At 51.5% G+C, this 10,839-nt stretch overlaps 1 protein-coding gene across 1 annotated transcript; it reads left to right on the forward strand.

Moving 5' to 3' along the window:
- The first annotated feature begins 4,065 nt into the window (after positions 1 to 4,065).
- On the forward strand, positions 4,066 to 5,158 carry LOC108641123 (olfactory receptor 14A16-like). Its single transcript, XM_018081176.3, has 2 exons — positions 4,066 to 4,976; positions 5,092 to 5,158. Exons 1-2 carry the CDS (start codon positions 4,066 to 4,068, stop codon positions 5,156 to 5,158), a joined length of 978 nt encoding a protein of 325 aa, XP_017936665.2.
- Positions 5,159 to 10,839: the final 5,681 nt, after the last annotated feature.

Raw genomic sequence — 10,839 nt, forward strand, 5'->3', positions numbered from 1 at the left:
AACCCCTCCATCTGTCCCTGCACATGTTGTGTCCAATTCTCAGCCCCCACTTAGGGACAAAGTCAGGCTACATTTTATACCTTATTAACCAGGACTGTGGAAAGTGCTGTGGGTGGGACTGTGGTCCAATTTCCATTTCATTTGTGGGCACCTTGTACAGAATATTTCTTGGTAAGAGGTGCACTTGGTTTGTACAAAACATCTCTGGGTATCAAGGAGAACAAAGAGACCATGCAGCTTCCACCTTGCTCCATTTTCCTCGTCCGTGATGTGTCAACACACACCACAGGACTTTCATCTGATTTCCGTGCCTGTTCTGATCCCCATGGGCCCTGTAGTGATTTGAGCTTTGCATTTCCTTCACTCTTTTGTGCTTCCAACCCACACACACACACACACACCCTCCAGTCTGGGCCTCCCAAAGAACTCAGGAGTCTGCTGTTAGTGTTTCCCACTGCAGGGGCTGGAACTTGGGCCACAATCTGTGCCAGGAGCAGAGAGACCCCTGGACAGAGAAACTTCTTGGCAATGGAATTATTAAGAAAAAAGGACAGGTTGTGGGGATCGATGTCAGGGCATGGCCTGGGAAGTGTCTTGAGCAGCCTCCTGTTTACCATGACCAGCTTTTTCATTCCCTTTTCCCTCTGTTTTCTCATGCTTGTTCCTCCTCAAACTGCCGTGATCCCATCCTTTCCTTTCCTTTGTTTCTTTCCTAGAAATCCCATGACAAGTCTTCCTCAGTCCCCAAATGTGCTTTCTTGTTGCCCATCATAAGTTTCAGACCCTGAGCATGAAAACTCCATCCACATCTGTGAGGTCACGCTGGGAGGCTCTGCCATTGACCTACTTGGTGAAGGCTTCACACAAATATTTTGGAACTCTCTTTTAATTATTTTTTTTACCTTTTGGGCTTAGAAGGGTTTCTCTAAAAACATGGCAATTCATGTCCTAGATATGGTAGTTCTTTGGAGAAGGAGTTTGGTACTCAAAGAATCACAGAATGGTTTGGGTTGAAAGGGAGCTAAAAGGTCATCTGGTCCAAGTCCCTGGACATGGACAGTGACATCTTTTACTAATTGAGGTTACTCACAGTCTCTGACCTTGGACAAATGCAAGGATGGGACATCAAATTCTCTGGGAACTTGTTCCAGTTCTTGCCACCCTTATTGTTAAATATTTCTTCCAATTATAGATAAAATACTCCAGTCTTCAGTTCAAAGCCATTGCCCTGTGTTCTGCCACTACGGGCCTTGGTAAAATGTATCCCTATGTTTTCTTTAGACTATGAGCACCATGTGTTCATCTGCAAACACCTTGGAGAGTACCCAGGGATCTCCCAAGAAAAGATTTGGAGGCCTCAAGCCCATAACCACTCTGTAGGGACCTGGGAGCTCTGGGCTCCATGGTGTGGAGACTGGACAGTGCAGGAGTAGCCAGAGAAGGCTTGAAGGGTGGTTTCAGAGAAAAAGGATCCTTTTGTCATAGCAGGAAACAGCATGAGAAATAAAGAAATAATGCCAAGTGCAGCTGGAGAGGTCCAGAATGGAAACAAAGAGAAAGAAGTTTCACTCTGAGGGCAGTGCTGTGGTGCAACACATCACCCAGGAGTCTGGATGAGCCCAAGGCTTTGTGTGTGCAGGAAGAGCCAGGGAGGACGCAGAGATGTCAGTGCAGGAAGGTGCCAGCCAGGTGGGGCAGCCGGGGGGGATGACGACAGCCTGCAGGGAAAGGGGCAGGGCATGGACACCGTAGGACAGCCTGGGCTGGAGAGGAGACAGGCATGGGGAGAAGCTGAAAGGCCCTGACACAGCCACCTTCTGCAGGCCTTTGGCCAGGGCTGCTGTCTGTGCCCCTGATGCCAGGAGGAGGGGAGTGGCCCTTGCAGCCCTGGGGCCTCATGGCCTCCTTGTCCCTGCTCAGCAGCCTGGCAGGTGCCACCCCATGGTCCTGCCCTTGGCACTGCACATCCCACATCCCAGTGCCCCAGGAAGAGCACTGAGGAATGAGGCAGGGACATAATGTGCCTTCCCAGGGGCTGGGGGTCAGAGCTTGGCCTGTTGGATTAATGAAATACACCTAGGTTTATTCAGCATCAGAGTCACCTTTCCCTTGCTTGTCCATCCTTGTCATCACTGTCTGCAGTTTTCTGCTCTAACTGGAATATGGGACACTTTCTCAGTTGTGTCCCTCAGTGAGACTCATTAGCACTACAAGAAACTTTAGTGTTTCAATCTCACTTCTTGAGAAGTTGTTTGAACTTCCTCTCAGGGACTGAGTCTCCTGTAAACAACTACAAACCCCCTGAGGGTCCTGAAATGCCAGGGCTGTTGCTGTGCTGCTGAACTGGGCCAGGCTCCTGGCACACAGGGAGCTCCTGGCAAGCAAGAAGAGCTTCAAAGAGACAGCTCTGCTGGTGAGTAGCTCCTCTGCACAGCCCAGCAGGGCTGAGGGCACTGCCTGCAGCACCCAGGGCACAGGAGAGAAGGCAGAGAGGTAAGAGGCAGCCTGGGCTGGGAGGTGACTGAGCTCTCACTACAGGTAAAACCTTCCCAGGATTTGAAAGAAGAATTCTCTGGCTGTAGGAAAGTTCAATTTGCCTTCCTGGAGGCATCTCCTAAAGCTGGCACATCCCACAGCTTCTAGGATCTTTCAGCAGGACTCTCCCAGTTGCTGCAGTGCAGGGGAAGTGGCCATATGGCAGAGCAGGGCAGGAGCTGCAGGCAGCAAGGGCAGAGAGGAGAAGGGAGCAGGAGGTTCAAGGGATCCTGGGGTGGGAGGACAGGGCAGAGCTGCTCAGGGCAGGAACCTTGCCAGCCCTTTGCCACGCTCAGGCTGTGGCTGCAGAGCAGTGCAGGTGAGTTCCTGCAAGTGCCTCTCCCAGCTGCCAAATGGCAGCAGTGGCAGGAGCTGTCAGGATGGCTCTGCTGGATTTGCTGGGGTGCAGCAGGAGAAGCTGCTGCAGAGCAGGACTTGCTGCTGCCCCATCAGAGGCCCAGGGCCAGAAGGTTCCCTGTGCCAGGGCTGGCTGTGGGGTGGGAAGGTGGAGGTGCAGCCAGGGGTGCCCAGGGCTGTGGGGCAGAGCAGGGTCCTGCCCCCAGGGCTCTGTGTGCTGGGGCAGGGACTCTGCTGCCTGCCAGGCTCAGCTCTCAGCCCGGCCAAGGAGCTGCCACGGGGCTGAGGGAGAAGGGCTGTGGGGAAGGAACAACTCCTGGGAGGGCAGAGCAGGGCAGAGTCCTTCTGATCTCCAAAGTGTGCTGCAGGGATGAGGGCTGGTCACAGCTCCAGATCAAAGCAGGAAATTTCCCAGAAGGTATTTGCAAGAGGCACAGACAGACAGAGGGTACCTAAAGGGAATGAACCAGTTCTTTCAGTGTTATACTCTGGGTTGTCTGGGTGCTGACTGCAACAGGGAAATGAATCTCTGAGCACAGGAGGAGACACTGAAACTTGAACTCTGTTAGATTAGAGGGGATTGAACCTGAGAGTATCAGACATCAAAATTGTCTTATAGACACATCAGTGTCACTTTCTCAGCTCTGTGCCCAGGGAAGCAGCTGCTGGCAGGGACAGCTCCAGGCAACAGAGCCCTGGGCAGGGAGTGGGGGGCAAGTGCCCCCAAGGCCTGGGGGAGGGGGGCGTTCAGGCAGCTCTGGGGGCCCTTCCCTGCAGCTCTGCTGGGCACTGTGTGCTGGGCCATAGAAATGAGGATTCCTACAGTGAAAAAGAACCTTCCCCAGGTGTGATGGTAAAAATAGAAAACACAGGTACAATTATTCTAAGGACAGACTAAGCTTCTGCTCTGCAGCCTTCTGAATCATGGGTGTACAGAGGGAACTTTTCTATTCAAGATGTGTTACAACTGACATTCCTTGTGTGTCTGAGAGCTCTACCAAAAAACTTATATGTCACACAACAGCAGAGTAAAACAGACTCCTTGACAGTGAATTTGGTGACATTTGACACATTGATTTCTTTTAGAAATTGAGTGGCTTTTTCACAGAGGTCTGTCTTAACTGTTCCCTGTCCTTTCCTTTTTTCGATAGGACCTATGTTAAGAAATAACAAATGTCCAACAGCAGCTCCCTCACCCAGTTCCTCCTCCTGGCATTCGCAGACAGGAGGGAGCTGCAGCTCCTGCACTTCTGGCTCTTCCTGGCCATCTCCCTGGCTGCCCTCCTGGCCAACGGCCTCATCCTCAGCGCCGTAGCCTGTGACCACCACCTGCACACCCCCATGGGCTTCTTCCTGCTCAACCTCTCCCTCACAGACCTGGGCTGCATCTGCACCACTGTCCCCAAAGCCATGCACAATTCCCTCTGGGACACCACAACCATCTCCTACATGGGATGTGCTGCACAGGCCTTTTTCTTTTATTTCTTCATGTCAGCAGAGTTTTCCCTCCTGACCATCATGTGCTACGACCGCTACGTTGCCATCTGCAAACCCCTGCACTACGGGACCCTCCTGGGCAGCAGAGCTTGTGCCCACATGGCAGCAGCTGCCTGGGCCATTGGGTTTCTCCATACTCTGCTGCACACAGCCAATACATTTTCCCTGCCCCTGTGCCAGGGCAATGCCCTGGGCCAGTTCTTCTGTGAAATCCCTGCCATCCACAAGCTCTCCTGCTCACACTCAGGTTACCTCAGGGAACTTGGGCTCATTGTGTTTAGTGTCTGTTTAGAGTTCAGTTGTTTCATTTTCATTGTTTTCTCCTATGTGCAGATCTTCAGGGCTGTGCTGAGGATCCCCTGTGAGCAGGGATGGCACAAAGCCTTTTCCATGTGCCTCCCTCACCTGGCTGTGGTCTCCCTGTTTGTTAGCACTGGCATATTTTCTGACCTGAAGCCCCCCTCCATCTCCTCCCCATCCCTGGACCTGGTGGTGGCAGTTCTGTACTCAGTGGTGCCTCCAGCACTGAACCCCCTCATTTACAGCCTCAGGAACCAGGAGCTCAAGGATGCTGTGAGAAAAATGATGACTGGATGCTCTTCAAGAGCAATAACCTGCCTCTTTTCTTCTGCACAACACTCATTGTGTAACCCTTTACTGGCTCAACCTGCTTTCTAAATCTTTTGAGAGTGGTGGTGGGGGCCGTTTCCTACATTTTTCCTCGTTAAATGTTGTTAACACAGAAATTTATTCTTCATCTCATACCTAATTGACTCTCTAACTCTTTGTTTTGACCCACGATTGTGTAAATGAGGGATCATTCTCTGTGTACATTTAAAGAAAATAAAAGTTTCTGCAGCAATTTCTTTGTCAAACATCCTGCCTTTGTTATTCTGTACATGAGGAATCACAATCTCTGAGTAGAATAAAGGACTTGAATTCTTTTTTCCAGATTCTCCCTCCAAGAACTTCCCTGAAGCTGGAGGGCAGTGCCTGTGTGCAGAGGAGAAGGGGTAAAGAGTCCTGGTACAGGAGCACTGCCAGGGAGCAGCAGCTCTTGGCCTTTTCAGAGATGCTCTTTTTCCACTGCCTCCCTCTCCTTTCTGCTCCTTGCCCAAGGCCTGAGTGCTCTGGCAGCTCAGTCACTGCTGTGTGTCAGTCCTGTGACCATGGGCTGTGACTCCTCTCTGTGCCCCAGGAGCTTCTGTGCCCTTCAGAGGGGCTGGGGCTGTGGGGGGAGTGCCCAGAGCTCTGCAGCACCCTGGGCTGGGCACTGCTGTGGGGCCAGACCAGACTGGGCTGCTCCACCCGTTGACCTCTATAATGAAATCATATCTAATTTTCTCCTACAGAACCATGAGAATGTGTGTTGTGTCCTGAGCACTAGACTGGACCTGTGGGACAATAGAAGAGGTTTTGGAGTCAGGGATATTGAGAAGGCTGGGCAGTGTCACTGGGAGACCTCTCCCAAACCCTTGGAAAGCCCAGAGCCAGCCCAGAGCTTCCTGGGGCCTTGGCAAAGGCAGACATGGAACCAGTCTGCAAACAGGGCAGCAAGGAGGGTTGGGAGAGTTCCAGATTGCTCAGGCTCAGCAGGGAAGGGGATATGACAAGTCTTCCTGCAGCCATTCCCAGGCATGGGAAGGACAAGGCAGGGATTGCAGAACCCCTGTGGGAAGGAAAAGAAGGGGATGTTCTGTGCCCAGACTGTTTCAAGGCTCTTGACATTGTCTCCTGTGGTCTCCTTAGAGCCAGACTGGTGAGAGCTGGACTGGACAAGTGAAACATGTGGTGAGTGGGAAGCTGAATGACTGATGAGGGTCAAAAGTCATGGTACAAATTCCTCTTGGCAGCAATTCCCAGGTGACATCCATCAGGGACCAGCCCTTGACCATTCCTATGGAACATCTTTATTATGTCTCTGGGTGATGGGATGAAATGCACTTTCCACTCCTTTGTGGATGAGGCCAAGTTGCAGCGAGTCTGTGAGAAACCTCGTCTAGTTAATGGTGACTTGGACAAAAAATGTGGTCAAGATGACTGAGTTGGATAAACTTGTCCTGCCATCAGGTGCCCAGCAAGGCCCAAGACAATGAAGAAAAAACTAATGGGTCAGAAGAAAGGAAAATCAAAAGGAGGGAAAAAGACCAAACCCAACCAAACCAAACCCAAACAAACACAGAATGACAGAATATGCTGAGGTGGAAGGGACCCACAAGGATCATTCAGTCCAACCCAACTCTCCCATTGCCATCTGCCCCCACCCCAGCAGGCTCTGGAGCAAAGCACGGCTGAGGTCCAGCCCAGCTCTGCTCTGACACAAAGAACCTGCAGTCAGGGACAGGAAGAGGACAAAGTCTTGTTTGACCAGCCTGAGGAATAATGGGATCAATGACCTTCTGTATTCCTGGGCACTTGAATGACCCTGTGGATCAGGTTTGATAGCAATGAGGGGACTGCAGGTTTCCCTTAGGGAAGAGGAGATCAAGAGTTGACTCTGTGTCAGAGAGAGCCAGTTTCAGGTGGCTCCAAAATGGACCAGCCAGTGCCCAAAGCTGAGCCAAAAAGCAATTCCAGAGGCACCTCTGTGATAACCCTTTGGAGAAAGGATAAAATCCAGGGTGCTGTAACCCAGAGAGGAGTGAGAGAGATGGGGGAGAAACAACCCTGCAGGCACCAAGGGGGTTGGAGAAGGAGGAGTGAGAGAGCCTTGGTGGGCACCTGGCAGCCAAAAGCCAACCCCCAGCCCTGAGAGCCACAGCTCAGCCCAGCACAAAGCTCCTTTAGGTCTGGAGGTTCTTTGCAGCAGCTTTTTAGCAGAGCTGCCAGATGGGCCATCAAAGGGGATGCTCAGCTGGGTCTGAAACCTGGGAGATCCATGTCAGCCTTGGCTCCAGTAGAATGATGGAAGAGTTTTGGTAGGAAGGGATCTTTGACATTCATCAAGTCCAACCCTCTGCAATAAGCAGAAACATCCACAACTAGATCACATTGCTCAGAGTCCCATCGAAGCTGCCCTTGAACATTTCCAGGGATGAGGCATCCCCTCTCTTGGCATCTGTGCCAGTGTTTCACCACCCTCACTGTAAAAACTTCTTGGTTATATCTACTTCAAACCTGCCATTTTTTAGTTTAAAATGATTTGTCCTATCACACCATATCTAGACCCTACAAAATGTTTTTCCACATCTTTCTTAGAAGCCTCTGTGGTGGTGCATCCTCCCCCCATTCTCTTCAGGCCTGGTCGATGATCTCAGGAGCTCCTGACAAGCCTTGACCAAACCAGCTGAGCAATGAAGAGCCCCTGGACTGTGCCAGGGGTGTGGGGAAGTGTCCCTGGACTGGACCAGGTGCTCCTGGATGATAAAGGTGGGAACAATCCCAGGTGGAACAGTTGGGGAACACAGGATAATCAGTCATCCCATAAAAGACTTGGAACATTCCCTGTCTGTATCACAGCCCAAATGGAAGAGTCTGGACGCAATTCCCAAATATTTTGGGAACTCCAGTCAATCCTGACACCAGGATGGAAATTCAGCAGATAACTAAAGCCAGTCCCCTTGGGAGCCCACAACCAGCAGGGCTGAGGGAGGCCCTGGCAGCTCCCCAGCACCTCCCTCTCAGTGGGACACCTCTGGCAGCCTCTCCCAGCTCGGGAACCCTCCAGTTTCCAACACTCCAAAGACCCTCCCTGATGCCCAGGACAATTCTGATCCCCCTCAACAAACACTCCTCCAGCTGTGACCCTTGTCTGGTGGGAAACACAAAGGGATTTGTGGGAGTGTTTCCCTGACAAGGAGGAGAATTTGGGAGAGGGACCTTTCCACACCCAGCTATTGATGTGTCCACACATCTCTGCCTGGGTGTGGGTGTGAATTGACTGTGGTGTGAATTGTTATTGTGAATCTATAGTTCAGTCACTGTTAAAATTTTAGCAAATGCTATTGAATCAGTTGGTCAATGGTTAAGTTCTACTACTGTCTTTTCCCCCTTATCTTTGGATCAAAATCCTTTGTGCCCTGACCCTCTTGCATCCCAAGGCTCTGTGTAAATCATTCTCTTTCATCAAAAAATATATATTTTTCGTAACTTCCACTTTAAAATCTTCCTACTTAGCTAAACTACAAAATAACTCCAATTAGCTGTAAAAGTCTTGAAGACTCAAAGACAATTAAAGGAAGGAAATAATTTGTTTTTCAGTGTTTTAATGGGTCCCACAGTGTGTTTGGAGTTGCATCAGCTGTCAGTCCAAGATGGGCCATGTCAGAACTGGTGAGGTTGGGGGGTAAGGAGCAAGGTTGATCAGACAGGGTCAGTGTGGATCTCCTGAAGAGACACTCAGCATCAAGATCACTTGGAGAACACCTTTATCACCTCTTCTCTGAACTAAAAAATGTCCATCCTTGAATTAAAACAAACAAATTACAAACTTCAAAGACTTGTTTTGAAATTGCCTTGAAGGCAATTAAAGGAAAACAAAGAGATCCTGAGGGATTTCTGCATTTTAATGAGCCCCACAGTGTGTTTGCAGCCCAGCCCATGATCCTGAGGTAGTGAGAGAAGATTGAAGCAGCTGCTGAAGAAGTCAGAAGCCAAAGTGCAAGTGCCTTGAAGCATTGCTGGGCCCCACTGAGGGCAGGCACTGCCAAAGCCTCCCCAGGGACTCCTTGGAGCAGCTCCTTGGAGGCCAGGAGTGCAGGCAGACAAAGGCTCTGGGCAGGCCCCTGCAATGCTGAGCAAAGCCTGCCTTGGTTTTGTGGAGCACAAAGGCCAAGGCCTGAGCCCCAGGCCCTGGCCCAGCAGATCCTGTCCCTCCCGGCTGGCTCAGGGCTGTTTGGGGGCACTGGGATGGGAGGGGGAGGAACAACAAAGGCCCAAAACTGGGCAACCCCTGCCAGGCTCCTGAGGGAGGGGCGAGGCAGAAACCAAGGGCAGAACCTGCCAGGCAAGTGTCTTGTGGTGGCCTGAGTGGCAGAGGCAGCTGCCAGAGGCAAGGGGACAAAGGCCTGGGTGACTCCCTGCCCAGAAGGTTTCTGACCATCAGGCTGGAGCTGCGGGGGTTGGGCAGGTGCCTGAGGAGGGGGTAGAACAAGGGCTGTGTCCAACTGTGCCAGGAGGGCTGTCCTGGGCAAGGAGGAGGAGGCTGCAGAAAACAGTGGCACTGGGGAGGTGAGAGGAGCAGCTGGAGAGACCTTGTGCCTGCCCACGCTGGGCAGGAGCTGCCCCAGGATGGCAGCTCTGAAGCACTCACAGGATGTCCCTGTGAACAGGAGGGGAAGACTGGATCTAAAAATGAAACCTGGAAAGCAGAGAGCAGGAGTGTCGTGGTGACACTGCAGGAGAGTTCCAGCCCTGCAGCAAGGTCACAAAAGAAGTGACTCAGTCCATGCCCTGCCCTCAGAAGATCCCACAGCATCCTGGAGATGCTGGAAGGGAGCCCAGCTCTGCTTCAGAAGTTCCCAGGGCCTGTCCCTGCCTGTGCTCCAAGGGCTTCCAGCCCACAGGACTGTGCTCAGAGAGCACTCAGGCCTTACAGCGAGAAAGGGGCTCAGGAGGACAGTGTGGAAGTGGCAAGAGAGCAGCTCTGCAAAGACCAAGCACTGCTGCTCCCTGGCAGTGCTGCTGGGCTGGGATTATTGTCCCCTCCCCGTTTGCAAATACCCTCTGTCCTGCAGTGTGCTGCCCTTTAGGAACATCTGAGAAGAAGGGTCTTGGACAAAGAAGGCACTGCAGGGTCCTTTATTTTGTTTAAATACTCAGCCAGTACAGTTCATCATTTATACAGTCTCTGAGTCAAAATCAAAAGGTGGACATAAAATTAGAAGGCAGATACCTAAGAATATTTCATTGCACAGAAAATTATTGGAACAAGAACCCAATGACCTTCACGAAAAACCTGTACAAAAAGGTTAGGCCATTAAGGAGTCCCATTCTGAATGCTACACACCAGAAAACAGGCACTTTATTGCTCCTGAAAAGCATCCAGTCATCATTTTCCTCAGGGCATCCTTGAGCTCCTGGTTCCTGAGGCTGTAGATGAAGGGGTTCAGTGTTGGAGGAACCACCGAGTACAGAACTGACAGGGCCAGATCCAGGGATGGGGAAGAGGTGGAGGTGGGCTTCAGGTAGGCAAACATGCCAGTGCTGATAACAATAGAGACCACAGCCAGGTGAGGGAGGCAGGTGGAAAAGGCTTTGTGCCGTCCCTGCTGAGAGGGGATCCTCAGCACAGCCCTGAAGATCTGCACATAGGAGAAAACAATGAAAATGAAACAACCAAACACTAAACAGGTACTAACCACAATGAGCCCAATTTCCCTGAGGTAGCCTGAGTGTGAGCAGGAGAGCTTGAGGATGTGTGGGAGTTCACAGAAGAACTGGCCCAGGGCATTGCCCTGGCACAGGGGCAGGGAAAATGTATTGGCTGTGTGCAGCAGAGAATTGAGAAAC

Source organism: Manacus vitellinus, unplaced genomic scaffold (assembly GCF_001715985.3).
Source record: "Manacus vitellinus isolate BGI_N305 unplaced genomic scaffold, ASM171598v3 ctg7180002433276_pilon, whole genome shotgun sequence".
NCBI classification, from domain to species: domain Eukaryota; kingdom Metazoa; phylum Chordata; class Aves; order Passeriformes; family Pipridae; genus Manacus; species Manacus vitellinus.

Coding starts and splice junctions, on each gene's coding strand:
- LOC108641123 (XM_018081176.3), top strand. CDS start 4,066: ATGTCCAACAGCAGCTCCCTCACCCAGTTCCTCCTCCTGGCATTCGCA. Junction 4,977..5,091: donor GATGCTGTGAGAAAAATGAT/GACTGGATGCTC, acceptor TGGTGGTGGGGG/CCGTTTCCTACATTTTTCCT.